The sequence below is a fragment of the Phragmites australis genome, chromosome 11 (genome assembly GCF_958298935.1).
Source record: "Phragmites australis chromosome 11, lpPhrAust1.1, whole genome shotgun sequence".
Taxonomy (NCBI): domain Eukaryota; kingdom Viridiplantae; phylum Streptophyta; class Magnoliopsida; order Poales; family Poaceae; genus Phragmites; species Phragmites australis.
The window spans coordinates 11,316,349-11,333,631 of NC_084931.1; the positions used below are offsets into that span (position 1 = coordinate 11,316,349).

Below are 17,283 nucleotides of genomic sequence, written 5' to 3' on the forward strand. Positions count from 1 at the left end.
GAGAAAAAGAAATCGGGTTGGACATTAGACCCAAAGTGGGGTGATGGTCTGGACCTAGGTTGGGTCTAAGTGGGAAAAAAAAGGCTCGGGTGGCCTCAAAATCAACCCAAATATTATATCTTCCTATTTCAAATATTTTATCAATGTATTTTCATTTTTCACGATTCAGTGGAAAAGCTAAAAAATCAAACTACAACCTAGAAAACTTTTATGGCATTACAGTATGACATGGCGGCAAATGCGTGAGAGCGCATGTGGGAAATAGGTGGGCTTAGCAGTTTGCACACCTCCGCTCGAGTGTGCTTATGCTCAGAGAAGCAGGCAGGTTGGCCAAAAGGGAACATCTTTTCTTCGGCGCTTTCCTAATCAAGGTGTGCAAGCGGAACGACTACGGCATGCTTGGTTGAAGCGTAGTCGCGTCCAGGTTTCTTTGACTTAACTGATATGTGTATACAACGACCTCAAACAGTTGAATCGAAGCTTCCTGCAATTTTCCCCAACGAAAGCTAGGCAACAGCAAAACTGGCAGCACATGCTGTCATCAAAAAGAAGAAAAAATAGAAGACAAAGCAGAAAAGTCGATGTGGCATGGATTGACGTGGCAAGTACCAGCTTGACGAAGGCAAGACTCGACCGCCCACCACCCGATTAGAAATTAACGCACCAGGTCCACCTGGTGACGCATGCAGTGCCCTCCTCCCGCGACAGAAATAGTTTTTTTTTTCCTTCTTTGTTTCATGGATCCGTCACCTATATAGATAGGTCAGGTGAGAGCCTGGGACGTCTCGCCGCAAGGTACCATAAGCTTAAGGAAATCAAGGAATCCAAGTCAGGTCAAGGATACACCTCGTCGATTGCGGTGTCATCGTATCGTCGCCGGAGATGTTTCTGGTGGATTTGTTCTACGACGTGCAGGCGTCCCTGAGATTTTGGCAGAAGGAGGCCAAGATCCTCTTCCTCGGCCTCGACAACGCCGGCAAGACCGCTGCCCTCCACATGCTTAAGGACCAGGTTATGCCTGTTTGCTTGCTGCTAGTTGATTCGTGCCGGAAGGGTCAACGGGTGCAGTGTTGTGTATGCAGAGGTTGGTTCAGCACGCGCCGACGCAGCACCCAACGTCGGAGGAGCTGAGCATCGGGCGGATCAAGTTCAAGGCGTTGGACCTCGGCGGCCACCAGTTTGCGCGCCGTGTCTAGAAGGACTACTACGCCAACGTTTGCTTGCTATATCGATCATTTCTCCGTCCAGTCTGCATTCCCTACTTGCAGCGCCTCTAAGCAGCCCAAATGCCAGTGCTTTGCGGCCACTGCAATGTTAACGGCTTGCTTGATAGCGTCTAAAAAACGAAGTTACAATGATAGTATGTCTCCGTCTTCCGTCTTGTAATCACGGTTCACCTTACCGACCGGAGCTCGGTTACCAAGCTCCGGCGGTAACCAAAAATTTGCGGTTACCGCGGTAACCGGTCGAAAATTTAAAAAAATTTAGACAAAATTCATTTGGCAAAATTTAAAATTTGAAAAAAATCGCGATTTTAGCGGTTCGGTGGACCGGTTACCGAGCGGTTTTTGCGATTTATCGAGTGGTTTTCTCGAATTTTCCGTATTATCGGTAACCGCTAGGTTTTCTCGGTAACTGCTCGGTTTTCTCGAGTTATCGAACGGTTTTCTCGATTTTCAGTGAAGTTTAACAAAAAAATCCAAAAATTATCTCAAGCTTGTAAAATCAATAACTAATTCATCTGAGCTTCAGATCAAGTAAAAAAAAATTGTTTGTTTCCTTTTAACATGATCTACATGATAAAAATATTTATACTCATAAAAAAGTTCAAAATTTTTTGTGACAAATTGTATTTGTTAAACCAAGTTAAATGCACAGTTTACTCTTTGCTAATCAAAAAAATCATGAAACTAATTTTTTTAGTCTTCTTACATGATCCTATTTCTTTTAAAAATACATGAACTTGTGAATTAGTTATTGTAATATGCATGATGGTGTAAATGTGTTGCAACTAGATTAATTCATAACTAACCCATCACACCTCAAAAATTAGTGAAACCACTTTCATTAGTTTATTTATACTATGATTTTCGTAGAAAAAATAATAGTAGACAAGAAAAAGTTAATTACAGTGTTGTTTCTTAACATATTCACTTTATGCTTGTGAACTTTGTAAAAATCATAGAGAAATTAATAAAACTCTATATAAAGTGAAATCAATTTTAAAGATCCTCTTAAGATACTTTTTACACAAGAAAAATATGTGTTTGCATGTTAAACTTTTCCTTAACATGAGTTAATAACTGAGCCGCACGCTTCAATTTTTTTCATATTTTTCAAACTTCCTCCCTATAGAATATGATGCAAATGACATTATTTTTGAAAAAAAAAAATTCACATACGGTCTTAGAATTGTGTCTAGTTTTTTAAGATATTTTTTTATTTTTGATTTTTTTATTTTTTTGAATTTTTTGAATTCAAATTCGGTTACCGTTCGGTTTCTGAAACCGAATCGGACCGAAAAAGTCGGTTATCGCGATTTTTACTCGGTTACCATCGGTTTTTTAACCTGCTCGTAATATGTAAGCTTCACGACAAGAAATTGATTAATGGTGACTTCAGCAGTGAAGTTTAGAAGAAAAAAATTAGAATATAGCTGGAGGGAAAATCGATCCGCAATGTCATTTATATGATACCAAGGTTAGCACAATGTATAGTATATATCGTTTGCCTATTGCTTTAGGTAATGAGAAGCTGAAGTCCATTCTACTTTTTTTTTACTGTGCCTCCTTCAAACTGCACGGTCTTTAGGAGATTAAGGGTTTTCAAGTTTTAACTACCAATCCACGCCAAGGAATTTTCTTTTTCTCTCACGCTCACTCCGTTTCAGTCACAGAGCATATATTCGTAATGGACATTTTTTATTTGAAGCTATAAGATCAATATATACTAACTCCAGATCCAATTTCTGACAATACGTTTTTAAACACAAAACTTCGCAATCAAGCATACTCCATATACGATGTCTTTAGTAGAAGAACTAACATGTATCCAAAATTTGTATGTAACATTTAATTTCGTTGCTTCTGCTCTCTGAATTATTTCTGGCAAGAAACAAGTACTGGTACTATCTGGTACTGAAACCCCCCCCCCCCCCAATCCCAATCGGGCTAATTGCTCGATTAGTTTTTAAAATGAACAGGCAGGAGATCTACCTATTTTATTAAATAAGTAGGAGAGACCAAAATCGACCAAGGTTCATACAGAAAGAGGCAAACTGTATAGCAGCCCTGAAAAAGGATGGAGAGAGAGTTACATCAGCTCAACCTGCACTAGATGTTTCGCACCACCTATAGCCTAAACTCTTCTTTAATCTTGGCATACGTTGCCACCGAGGTTGAAGCCTTGTGCCTGAAGATGCACGTGTTTCGCTCATTCCACAAGATCCAGTGACAAGCATCAGGATGGACTTCACAGCTTTCTTTGGAGTGCCAGGACCCTCAGCGATAGCAGACCACCAGGCATGCACAGTTTCAGTGGGAGTCCAAGATTGTGGTGCGAGACCAGGTAAGGAGAGCCACTGCGTGACGAAGTTCCAGACCTGTTTGCTGAATCTGCATTCAACAAAGATGTGAAGCGTCGTCTCATGAGTGTGCCAACATAGGGGGCAGTAGATATTATTCTCCCACTGTCATCTGGCAAGCCTGTCTGAGGTCCAAAGGCGATTCTAGCTGGCGAGCTAAGCGAAAATCTTGCATTTTGGGGGTGCCGAAGCTGACTAGATTAGAACGTGTAAGTTTGTTTCTGTCGATCCAATGAACTGCACCATATAGGCAGAGCTTGCCGTGTACTCACCTTTGCCCGTTAGCATCCATACGATGTCATCTTGGTGGCCCGGCTGCAGCTGAGTGGCGTTCACTTGCATCCATAGGTTCACCAACTGTTGGAGGGCTTGAATGTTCAGACGATGTAATGGGACGTCACGTAGCTAGGATTCTTCTAATAGGGCGTTCTTCACCGATTTGTTCTTGGCCTTTAAGATGTTGTAGACGTCAGGAATGATGTCCTTTGGCATTCGACCTCGGAGCCAAACCACCTGCCAAAAGGAAGTCTTAGAGCCCGTCCAAGCATGATGGTAGTTGCCACCACAAAAAGGTGGCGATCAGTTTGGTTACAAGGGATATCCATGCCCACCCAGAGTTTATAGTCCTCCTTCCATTCCTGCCAAAGCCATCACAGCCGAAGGGCTCTCGCAAACCCCTTCAGGTCTAGGATTCCTAAGCCTCCCGCAGATGTTGGTCGTGTACACCGCTTCCAACTGACCTTACATTTGCCCCCCGTGATGGCATCGTTACCATCCCACAAGAACTGTTTCCTTTTTTTATCAATTAGATCAAGTGTCCCCTTCAGCACCTGAATGGCGGTGAGGGAGTAAATCGGCTGCGAAGATAGGACTGATTTGACCAGAATCAGGCGGCCTGCGGACGTTAGGTTTTTTCCACTCCACGTTGACATTTTCACGGCTGCTTTGTCAACCAGAGGCTAAAAGTGAACTTTGCGCAGTCTCTGGGTTGAGAGCGGCAGGCCAAGATATTTGATCGGGAAATGAGATCGCACAACAGAAAGACCTCCAAGTGCTTGATCAAGATCGAAGCCCTCGCACCATATCGGCGTGACTATGGTTTTTTGGAGGTTCATCCGTAGTCCAGTGGCCTCGCCGAAGCAGTGCAAGATTCTCAATAGGGAGTTCACATCCTCTTGACTTGGCAAAATGAAGATCGTTGCATCGTCGGTGTAGAGAGAAATTCGTAACATGGCCGATCTTCCTCAAAGAGGAGTAAGGAGTCTAGCATCCATAGCTTTGTTTAGGATAGTATTCAGCTGGTCCATTGTTAGGATGAAAAGAAGGGGTGAGAGTGGATCACCCTGCCTGAGGCCGCGACCATGATGAATCGGCAGAGAGGGTATACCATTCGTGAGAACGCGCGATGTCGAGGTTGAGAGGAGTAGAGTAACCCAGTCTTGCCACTTGGGGGGGGGGAACTTTTCTTTTGCATGAGGTCGAGGAGATAGTCCCAGCGGACCGAATCGAAGGTTTTTGCGATGCCCAGTTAAAGAATAGTGTTGGGGTTTTTGTTTGGTTCAATCGGTGGCATAAGCCCCGGACGTACATGTAGTTGTCATGTATGCTTCAACGCTTGATGAACACACTCTGACTTTGGGAGGTGATGGAGTCCATGTGCGGGGACAATCGTAGAGCAAGCATCTTGGAGATGATTTTGGCCACCGCGTGAATTAGGCTAATGGGGCTGAAGTCTATAACCTTCTCCACGCCATCTTTCTTCGAGATTAGAGTGATGTTGGTTGTGTTGAGCAAGGCAATTGGTGAGCAGCGAAGGCTATGGAAGGCCTTTATAACTGCGTTCAGGTCATCCTTGACAATCTCCCAACAGGCCTTGAAGAAGGCCCTAGTGAAACCGTCTGGTCCCGGTGCCTTTTCTGATGAGAGATCCTTGATGGCCTGGAGGATCTCGTTGGAGGTGAAGGGGTCTTCTAGTTGGTGAAGGTTGTGGGATAGCAGCTGCAACGTGTCCTAGTTCAGGTCATACAGTCGTCCTGGCGGACTGGCCATGACCGAAGAGAAGTGGTTATATGTCTCTTGTTCCTTTTCTGCATGCGTGACCGCCCAACCTAGATCCTTTTGGAGCCGTGTGATGTGATTTTTTCGGCACCTAGAGTTCGCCTTTAAGTGGAAGTATCTCGTGTTTGCGCCTCCCACCCGATGTTAGTGACCCTTGATTGTTGTCTTTTCCGATATCTTTCTATGATAGCTAGGCCTAAAACCCTTCTTTTAAGTTTATGGCGAAGCTAAAATTCTTGTTGGGTGAGGGTCCAGCTTTCTTGCGCAATATCTAACAGTTGAATCACTTCCTGTGCCATCTGCAGCTTCAACCTTGCGTCTGAGATGATGCTTCGACTCCAAGCTCAAAGATGTTTTGCTGTTGTCGTGAGACAGTGGTAGAGGATGTGACATGGGTCCTGATGAGAGGTTGGCTTGACCCATGCTTGCTCGGTAATACTCTATGATCTCCAGGTGGACGATTACACGATACTTGATGCCATGCTGCCAGTGCTTCGGAGGCACAGTTGTGATGAACCATTTGAGCTACGTCGGTTGGGTGGTGAGTGAAGCGAAGCCACACTGACATGTGAATGCTGCTCAAATTGGAAGTTCAAGCCCACAAGTCGATCGTGCGAGTGTCTGAAGGCTCCACCAGATTGGTCTCGATGCATTGCAGGGTGCACGAATGGGAGACAATGCGTTCCACAACATCAGGGGGCCAAGCGTGGATGGGAACACCGTCCAGCCGCAGGCACACCCTGAAAGGGAGTTCAGTGCCCAGGGCCAAGCACAGGGAGCGCCAGGGGCGAAGGCAAAGCTCAAGGCCGTGGCACTTGATACACCCTTGGTTGCAGGCCACCGCACAGTGAGCGCGGTGCTAGAACTTGATGAGAAATGGCTCAGGTTGATACTGCATGACGGTGACATCGCCTTGCTAGGGTTGTTGGTCGACGAGTATGGCATCCTCCACATCCTGAGCAGGGGTGCCGGTCAGTACGCTGATGGCCCAAGGCACCAGCACCGTCGCTTCCCAGTCATGAAGCTCACGGTCGAGGTTGAAGGACATAGGCACGAGGCAAGAGTCCTCATTTTGTCTTGTTTTTGGGTCGCCGGTGGCCATCTTCGTCAGAGCTTGACGGCTTGACGGGGGCAGCGGTTTGGCGGCAGCGAGCTTTTGGGATGTAGGGAGCTTGCAGTGGCGCTGCTTGTGGCCGGATTTGCAGCACCTCAGACACTTCACCGGGTCCCGACACGAGGAGGCTCTGTGGTCTTTTGCTAAGCAGCGGAAGCAACGCCCAGTCACCGCCTTTTGAATGCTAGCTGAGGGGTTGAAGCGACGATCGGTCACTGGCCACATTGAAGATTTGGTTGAATGTTCGTCTTGTCTCCTTGAAAGATGGTGTCTCTGATGCACTAATGGGGATGTGCGCCTTTGGTCATTTCGCGAATGGACCGTTGTCCAGCCCGGTTCCTCGGTTGGCCACAACATGGGCATAGGCCTAGCACAAGGAGGAGACCTGGCTAAGGCTGCGGCCGAGGTCATGGAGGCGCCGTAGGTAGCCCTGGCAGAGGAGTAATGGTTGTTCCCCTTTCCAGGAGCAATGATGATGGACTTGAGGTGCATCGGTTGGTGAAGGCCAGTTAATGGTGGAGCTCAGGTGGCATTAGCATAGTTGTGTGGTGGACCAGTCGCCTCGGACGTCTCCGGGACAAAATGAACGGATACCATCCGAGGTACACTGGATCTTGGCGGAGGCGACAGAATCTCCGTGAAGAAAAACTTGCTTGGAGGAGAGTAGATCCGGCCGTTTGGGCGAGGAGGGGAGGTTGAGAGATGACCATCTGGCGTGGATTGGTTGAGGATTCGGAGATTCAAAGTGGGAGTTTGGCATGGTGAGGACGGCGAAGGGAGAGTTTGTGAGTGGATGCGTGGGAGTTTGGCATGGTGAGGACGGCGGGCTGGCTCCTGCAACCAGAGGAAGAACCTCGGTTAATTTGGTGATGGGGAACCCAGGGGTAGCGGTGGAGGGAGGAAGGCGCCACGGCAGTGGTGGTGGGAGGAAGTAGACGGCTGCACGTCTCCAGAGCGGGGAGGTGGGGTCATGACTCCCTATGAAGCATCACATTTGTTGGGAGGTCTGTAAGTTTTTCATTAATTAATTGCTCGATTAGTGACCACAACAGTTTGGTCCTGCCTGTCCACAAAGCAGCTGCCAGCTTTACCTACGAGCTCTGTTATGCTCAAGTTTTGATCTGCTTAACACTTGATAGATTAGTCTACATGGTGGACGCTGCCGACAGGTCCCGGTTTGCCGAATCGAAGATGGAGCTGGGAGCCCTCCTGTCGGATGACACGCTGGCAGGCCTGCCATTCCTCGTGCTGGGGAACAAGATCGACATCCCGCAGGCGGCACCTGAGCACGAGCTGTCCTACTACCTCGGGCTGGGCAACTGCACCACCGGAAAGGGCACCGTCGAGCTTGACGGCTCCGGCATAAGGCCCATGGAGGTCTTCATGTGCAGCGTTGTCCGCAAGATGGGCTTCGGCGACGGTTTCAGTGGATTTCCCAGTACATCAAGTAGAGCTGGGTGGTGGCCCTTTATTTCACTCATGTGCGTGGACGTGGAGTTCTTGCAAGCACAAGCCGTATGAGTGCAGCGTTCTTACACCATAGAGTACAGATGTCGAGACATAATCTTACAAAATGATGTGAAACTGTTCAAAGGCCACACCCACACCCAACTTCTAGCTAGCAATTTTCTACCCTTCTTTCTAGGTCTCAGTGCAAGGAATCGATTTTCCCTAGTTCCTAGTATGAAAACCTCTTTTGGAACACAAGAATGAAAAGGCTCTGTCCAGCTTTGGCGATGTGTTCTAGAGCGTGTGGAGGATCGAACGAACCACGAAAGCTGATTGGTGAGCCGAATTTATTCCTTGAGGCCGACTCGTGCAGAAAGCCCAAAGGATAATTTTGTTGGATCCATAATTTTGAAGCTATGTTCGGCAGTACCGCTATTTCGAGGTCCAACTGAGCGGCCCCAGTCCGCATGCGCCACGTGGGCCCTCTTCCCTCACCTCTGCTCGTCGTCTTCATCCGTTCGAGTCCAAGGCATGGACCTCGTGCTTCTCACCCTTGCTCTCCATTTTTCATCTTTCATTTCAGTGGGAAACCTTTTGAATTTGTGTGAAAACTATCAATTCAAGAGCAAAAACTTCCGATTGAGGCAACATAACTTTAGATTGGAAGTTGAAACTTGTGATCTCGGTGAATAACTTTGATTTTGGGGCAAAACAATTTTAATTCCAGGGTAAAACTTTTGATTCACAAATCACAACAAAAAAGCTTCCGATTCAAAGCCGAGGACTTCCAATTTCAGCGGAGGACATCTGATTTTTTGCTCCCTGCAAAAAAAAAAAAAATCCCAATTTTTAGGGAAGCATTGGATTCACCACAAAAGACATCAAAATAGAGAGGGGAAGCCAGCATGGAAGGTTGCGGGTGGGATGTTGGTGCTCTTGGTGACGTAGGCAACGCTCGTCGATGACTTGAGATTGCGACAAACGAGAAATCCTAGGAACCTTCATCCCCATTCTCTCTGCCTCTCACAATCTTGCTGGCTTCTCTTTCATCTCCACACTTCGTAGCGGAATAGAATGAAGCGGTGCACAACGACTATCGCCCACACGTTAGCCACCTACGTGTAACTGAAGCCACACGTCACGAGGTTGAGGCTATCCGTGAGATTCCCTCTCTCTAACCTCGTATGAGTAATAAGAATTCTGTATGTTTAGAGGATTCTTCTTTAAGTTCTCTATTATTTATATTTTTATAAAATAAACGAGTTATAATAAATTTAAATATTTTAATTACATATTTTATATGATTAAACAATTTACTATTAAAGTTGATCAACTGTCTCTCTTCGCAATCGTTTGTGCCCATCCTGTCCATCAGGTCCGCGTTGCAGCCGCAATTAATTTTACTTTTCCGCTTTTTCTTTCTCTACTCATCCCTTCCATGCACGCAACCTCCTCCGATCCTAGATCCATCCTTGCTCGGCCATTTTCTTACTTCGGATAAGGCGACACACGCACGGCCTGTAGACACGCCATGGCGCTCGCCCGCCCTGCCGTTGCCCTCGTCTGCCACATGCACGACGCCGCGCGCGGCCAGCACGCCGGCCCGCGCGGCGTCCCTGCTGCTGCGCGTGAACTCTGGATCACGGTGACCCGGTGACTCGCCCGCCCCGCGCCTCCTCACGCGCCGGCTCCACCCCTCATCGCTCTCCTCCAGCGTCTGCCTCCCACTTCCGAGTCCCGAGCTCGCAATCGGCCCGCTGTCCACTGGAGTCCTCGCCGCTGTCCATGGGAACCCCTGCCGCCATCCTCGGGAGCGTAATCCCTCCCGCGTTGGGCGGTGCGGTGTTTTGGTGGTTCTGCCTGCCCGCCCGCCCATAGCATGCGGCATGGCAGCGGCCTTGGCTGCCTCGTTCGTCGGCGGCATGGCGCGCCATCATCGGCCTTCCGACCTCCTTCATTTGCATGATGCGGTAGTCGTCCGTGAGGAACGGAGCGCCGTGCCGGGAGGCGCCACCGCGCAGAAGTGCACCCGCGAGATGCTCAACGTGGCATTCCACGAACTGCAGGCGGAGGCCAGGGACGCTAAGAAGCCCTCCGCGGCCCAGCTGCACGAGGCGACCCTCAATATCTTGCGAACAGGGGCATGCTGCTCAAGCTCAATGCCAAGGAGCAGCAAGCACTGTTTGGGATCTTGTAGTCATCAGATCGGTGAGTAATCTACCTCTTCTTCCTTGTCATTGCTCTTCCGTGTAGCTAATCTCTATATCCTAGGGCGCGTAAGAAAACTAGTCGTCACTGAGCCACGTCACCTCCCGTCGTCCACTGTCCGATCGAAGGCCACGCCAACGAAAGCTGTCGGATCGCACTGGTTCTAATCATCCTTCTCCTCCCGATTCTTCTCCTCCCTTCCCGATTTCTTCCGCAGGGCTACAGCGATGGAGCTCGTGAGGACCAGTAGCGGAGGACCACCCCACCTCCCGCATCCATCTCCCTGCCACCCGGGCCCGCGTGTCAGCCCTTCCTTCTTCCTCTCGCCCGCGTAGTCGGCGCCCGAGTTTGGAAGGGAATAGCCGCGAGAGAACACATATGGAAGCCGAAGCAAAGAAAGAGGAAAGGAGATCGCGCAATGGATGGAATTGAAGCTCGGTATATGGAAATACCTCGCGAAATTGCCGGCGACCCCGAACCCGAGTCCGATTCGATTCCGCGCCCACGGACTAACCCCCCCCCCCCCCCCCCCTCAAGGATCTCTACTCGGCATCCCAAGCTCCTCCGCTTGCTTTCCCCTCACAAAACACAGCGCGAGCGCCGCCCAGGAGCGCCCTCCTCGAGCGCCCTCCTCGAGTTTCTGCCGCCGCCGTTACCGCTTGCCATCGCCAGGCTGTTTCGTTGCGCCCCGATGCCAACACGCCATCAAAACGCATTAGACAACGCACGGAGACATTCCTCCGCCACTCGCCGTCGAAGCCCGAGCTCCACGACGAGGTTTTTGCAAACTCCGACGAGCAAGCCGCCACGGAGCTTCATCGCCACCGCCCCGAGTCACCGGATTCCAGGTAGGACCAACTCCGCCGTCCAATCTTGCGCCGACGGCCGACATTAAAAGCCGTGTACCCCTTTGTTGTATCCGAGTCGGCATCGCCACGACAGCAGGCCACGTAAGCATATGTGTCTGACGTGGCAGAATCTTCAGTAGCCGAAGCCCAGTCAGCAAGCCACGTCATCTTTTCCGTTTCCTTTTTCTTTTAATTTCCCTCGCTGACGTCATCCTTGCGCAATAATCTCTTTTTCCCTTAGAAACATAATTCATAAAATTGGATAGGGTTTTGGAAAATTCTTTGATTCTGATAATTCTTTATATATGTTTTACAATAATAAAATAAATGTTTTAAATCATGTTTAATATGTTTAGTGTTCAAATAACAAATAAATTATGGATAATATTTAATAAATCAAGAATAATGTTTAAATAGGTTTTCTTTATTATTTTAGTTCTGGAAATTGGTAAGTAATTATAATAAATTAGAGAATGAGTTTTTTCCTTAGTAAAATAATTCCGAATAGTCTTTTAATTATTTTAGTGTTTCTTTAATTAAGAAAAATCATTATTAATTCCTAATAGTTGCTAGAAAAATTCATAAAAATCATAAAAAATACCGAAAGCCTCCAAAAAATCACAGGAAAACTCCTACGCCACTCTTTCACCCTTCCAAAGCCATATCTCCAACGTCACAACTTTGATCTAATTGTTTCCTTCGCGAACAATTCACCAAAAATCATAACAATAATAAATCGAGATGTCTTGTGTGATTTTAGCTCTTTCTTCATTCTTGGTGTTTATTGTCTTGTTTTCTTTTGCAAATAGACACCGACGTCCTAGAGCAGGAGTTCACAGGTTTCCATGGCCAGGAGTCTGAGGAGCCCACTGAGCAATAGGGTGAAGGCAATTGCCTATACTAAGCCAAAAACAAACAACACAATGCAGAAAAAGCAGCAAAGGGACATAGCTATCTTAAACAGTCCTAAACTTGCAGCGGGTAGTATTATGAAAAAAACAATGATGAATCATTTCTTTCATTTTTTCTCTCCCTTGTTGCATTACCTTCCATATGGTTCAAGCACATCACAGGGTAAACAGCTATGCTAACATGCAGCTTACCTAAAGCTGATTGATATCAGTACTGTTAGGCTAAGGAAAGGGAAATAGAAAATTGCTAAATAGCCAAAAGAATGTGAGCACACACCACACAATATATAAATAAAACACACTGAATCACACACGTCACAAAAGTAGCGAGCATTACACATTGAGGTTTTTTACTATACACAATAAGCCAAAAAAAAATGCGGTTGCCTTGTATGCGAAGAAATGGTAAAAAGTTTGGCAGCCAAAACCAAAAAAAAAAAAACTACTTTTACATGTCAAATTACTCAAAAAAATCAAATCCACCTCTGAAAGGCAAAAATAGGTGGAGCTACCAGGACAGTCAGGGACACAAATTTACATATGTTGAACAGAGCAACTACACACCCAAAGGTTCTGCAAGGTAGAAGCAGTCGGTATTCCTTAGCTCAAATAGTTCCGGGAACATAGGGGAACATGCATGTCTAATGTGCATAGCACGTGCACCACCTCGACTCATTGTCCAATGTTCAACGTGGTGGCTCCTTACAGCGCTGCTCACAGGCGGGGGGCCTTGATGTGTCCTCACTTGCGGAGAACCGCCACCTCCTTGTCCTGCTCACCACCTCCCTCGCCGTGCTCATTGGTTGTGGCATCGCCCTCCAGAGGCAGAGGCTCAATCGCTCCTATCCATGGTCGGAGGTATCTACCCGCTAGCACGGTTTGATGCGCTCCATGACCTCGTTGTGGTGCTTGATAGTTTTGTTTGTATGTTGTTATGGTTCTATTGTCTGGGGGCTCAAATTTGAGATGTTGAGGAAATATCCTATTTGCGATGGATTGGTAAGGAATATGCTGATGAATTGTCTGATTTCTTAGCTTTGGTTTGGACTGATCAAGAAAAGATAGTACATGTTCTTGGATGATGTTGACTACCTTGTAGAAGAATGTGGTAGATGATGTGTGCTTATCTTCTGAGCTAGATATGGAACCTTTTTAACCTCACCATTGGGGATAATTTCAAAGATCAAGATATTCAGAAGGTAGCTCATGGTAAAATGGCACAACAATGAACTCGAGTTCGGAACAAAAATGCAAGTGATGGGATTGATTTTGGTGATTGGAGTAGGCTACAGTACAGGAGTTGCAGCAGCTGCAACTGTAGAAAACATGTAGCAATAATAGAGGTTATAGTATATCCGAAGATCAGGCTAAACTCGATACTTGCTTCGATAAGAGTGCTAAAATGGAATCAGATAAAGGTGATAGTAACCGAAGGGAAAAAACAGATGAACCTTATGTGAAGCATGGTAAATTACTTCATAATTATTTGTTAATTTTGTGTGCTTCATCATCAAGCTTTTAAAGTTTCTTTAAAAATGAAAAGTGTGGCGCCGTGTTTCACATGAAAGAATGCCATGTGCAACAACTATCTGGTTTTATGCTTAATCTTTTTGTCTAAAATTTCTCAATGATGGTGTTACACTTCCGCCAGAAGATAAAAAGTTTATCCAAGAGAATGTTCTTCAGCACTGCCATAAAAAGCAATTAAAGGTGTCCGGTGAAATCAGCCATATAATGGTATGGTTTCTTATGTTATTATTTGGCTCTGTATTTACTATGCGATCATGTAATGTGAATGACGGAAATATCGATGTCTTGATGGATCATGGTTTATAATTGAATCATTTTTATTTGGTAGGTCGATAAGCACTAATTTTTTCAGGATGCTCGCTCCTATTTTTTAGTCTCAGCATATAGATCCCCTCAGACTTCTCCTACTTCAAGTACATGGAGAACTTTACAGGTATGGATCGCACAATTTGTGTTGGAGTCGATAAAATTGAATGATAGTAAAAATCAGCACTATGTAATAACTACATTGAGATTATCTCTACAACATTTGATTTTTGTATTTACCTATAAGACATATATTACCCATTGCTTACCATTAGAATCTTATCATAAGAAATCTTTGCGGTAATATAAGAGAAAAGTGATAATGTTTATTATCAAAGTACATTTTATAGTTTCACACAAAAAAAAAAAACAAAGGTATGAACCAAAACATCTATGCACATCTCGTATTTATAGATAACAAGTTTGTTTCACTTTAATGCTTACCGCTACCTTTCTCTTTTCTTGCTACTCTATCTAGCTTAGCTCCATGGCTAGGGACATGTACAAAAGTGAGGGTTGAAGCATTCGGTGCCCTTGGTAAAATACAACGAGTTTTTGAGTGTGTTTTGCTTCAGTCACTGTCTAAGAAGGTCATGAAAACTGACACTTTGAGTGGTTCTATCGTTGATGGGAAAAAACTTCCTTCGGAACTAAATATTCCATGTTCTACCATCATTTTTTGTGCATGGAACTGAAGACAATTTTACCAGGTTCTATCATTTATCTAAAAGCTATGATTTCCCCTAACACTGCAGTAGTTTTATTCTATTTTATTACTGTTTCCACATTATAGGTGTGAATAGCTACTTGTAAATCATTGGGAGCACTAGCAAAGTTCTCATCTCAGTATGCACCGAACTCCTTGGACTTTCTTGATGGAAATGATAAATAATGACACACAAGCATTTGCAATGCAGACTTTACAAGTACTATTTCATATTGCAACATATGGATATTTCACTGTGCTAGAGAACCACATTCACACAGAATTAAAGCAGCAGTAATAGTACTCTCGAAGATCATTGGTAGCCTACCGTGAACGGGGGTTATCAGGCATGCCATTTTGGCGCGCTATATTTCTAGTCAATCCGAGAAGTTTCTGCAAGTTCAGTGGCAGTAGTCTTGCGGCATGCTAGGCAACCTCCAGTTATTTTGTCTCCTCATAGTAAATTTTAGTCTTGACATGCTAGATGATCTTGTTCTGTATTCCAATTTGTTATTAGTAGCAAAAAAATAGGTTGTTAATGGATGGATAAATTGAATATTGTGCAATGAAATGCAATCAGGTGCTCACTATTTTTTTTTTACCCAGGTTATGAACAGAATATGTTCAAATGACGTTCAAATTCAACTGATATTGTGGTGATCAGGGTGTCATAATTTATGTTCATGTTAGATACTTTCAAGTGATTGTAGGGGATATAACTTGGCATATTTGAATGGTCTGATAGGCTATTTCTCTTATTCCTCATGGAAAGCAAGATCAATCTGACCTGGTTGAGGTATCCAGAAACTTGGGATAGTAAACTGAATTGGGAGTTATTTCACATGAAGCACAAGAATTTCTCATATTTCAGGTCCGCAGCATCAAAACCCTCATTAATTATTTTTCTAGCGCAGCAGGTTTAAATAACTGAGGGATTCATTGCTATGTAAGTAGCCACTAAAATTTCTTTGCTTATGTGCATGTTTTAAGATGATAGTGTGTCGACGGCACAAACGCTAGGGGTGTAATCCAACCATTGCACCGTTGCTCGGAGGTTTATGTTCAAACATTTTCATTACTCGGTTGCATTCGCAACTAGCCAAGTTTCTTTGCTTTATACGACGAACAGCGGTCCATCTTGCTTCAATTTCCTGTTCCCATCTATGCATCTTTACAGTCACAGTCTATGCAACAACTCAGTTTTTACACATAGCATTTTTATGGTGTAAGGTGTTGGCAAAGCTTAAGGAAATATTGCGAAGCTTTTAATTGGCTTCGTGTGTGCAGAGATCAACGATAAGCTCTAAGCAGGTCAATATATATACATATTTGATGTATCACCTTGATCTGAAGGCTCTTTCAAGTAAGTTGGGCGCACAACTTACTTGTTGGGTTGGTGAAGACGAGATTCTGCCAAGGTGATCTTGTTGATGTATGAAGCAACTCCTCGGACGTAGTCGACATTGAGGAACTAGTCGTTGTCGATGACATCGAGGAAGTAGTCGAAGTTGAGGATGCAGTAGAAGTCACAGTCACTGGACGGTCACACTGAGCACTGCCTAAAAACCCGATTGGCGCTCCATGCAAGTCTCTACACAGCACCGGTTTCAGAGATCCCGCTCTCCTCCTCCTCGGTTCACACCGAGAGAAGAGGACGATAAGGCTTGGAAACATAATAGTTCAGTGTGCTCGCGAGAGAGAAGAGGAATGGGAAAAAAAAAGAGAAGATGAGAAAATAGCCCCCCACCCTCCCAACCAGGACATCTCTTAGTTCTCAAATAGCCATGATATGCAGTAGTAATAGCCCATCAAATAAATGGTAACTGACGTGGTTTATGGCATGTTAAAACCAGCAATTTCAATCTCATTAAAATATCATTAACTTGAACGATTATTGTCATATATTACTGCATGATTCAAATGCCTAATTAATAATTTTAAACAAAATAAGAAGGAAAAGAATATTGCATGATTGACTGCTATATTTACACTTACACACTGTGCTTGTCGCAAGTCACAAGTCATGTGATTTTTCACTCAAAAAATGCGCAAAATGTGCGTGCTTGCATGTGTGTATAGCCAAAGTCATTCTCTTTTTCTCTCCCATGTGTTTCCATTTTAGACAGAGAAGAGAGCCAACTATTTAAGCAGGTCCAACTCTCCTCGGACTAGCAATATTGGATTAAAGTGTGCATGCCATGGAATTTTATGAATGGGCCAAATTCCAACAATCCCCACCAATTCCAAAATAGTTAGTAGAAAAGTTTAGAAGTTGTAGCACTGAAAAGTTTATTATATACTAGTGTTTTGGTGTAAGTCTGCCTGAACTTGCATCTAGACTAACAAGATCCATCTTCTCACAGATGATGAATGGACTATGCCTTGAATTCATAGTCTTTTGCGATTAGATTTCTCCTAAAATCCAATAGGTACTAGGCTGCCAAGAGCCAAATTTTAATGGAGCGTTAACAAGTCATGCCCCGATCTTCTTGTGAGATTTCTAGAGAATGTCCCCATTCTCATGAATTGTGACGGCACAATTAAGCTCACATAGGTGTATTCATTATAAG

At 45.1% G+C, this 17,283-nt stretch overlaps 1 protein-coding gene and 1 pseudogene across 1 annotated transcript; both read left to right on the forward strand.

Annotated features, from left to right (window-relative positions):
* The first annotated feature begins 502 nt into the window (after positions 1-502).
* LOC133885342 (GTP-binding protein SAR1A-like) lies at positions 503-8,206 on the forward strand (annotated as a pseudogene).
* Positions 8,207-9,618: 1,412 nt separating this feature from the next.
* Positions 9,619-10,927, forward strand: LOC133885513 (uncharacterized). Its single transcript, XM_062325236.1, has 2 exons — positions 9,619-10,412; positions 10,630-10,927. The coding sequence occupies exons 1-2, from the start codon at positions 10,091-10,093 to the stop codon at positions 10,650-10,652; spliced, it is 345 nt and encodes a 114-aa protein (XP_062181220.1). The 5' UTR covers positions 9,619-10,090; the 3' UTR covers positions 10,653-10,927.
* Positions 10,928-17,283: the final 6,356 nt, after the last annotated feature.

What these genes read in the sequence shown, in the direction of transcription:
- LOC133885513 (XM_062325236.1), top strand. Translation starts at nt 10,091, where the DNA reads ATGGCAGCGGCCTTGGCTGCCTCGTTCGTCGGCGGCATGGCGCGCCAT. An exon ending in ATCTTGTAGTCATCAGATCG is followed by an intron (nt 10,413 to 10,629) that starts GTGAGTAATCTA and finishes TTTCTTCCGCAG; the next exon opens with GGCTACAGCGATGGAGCTCG.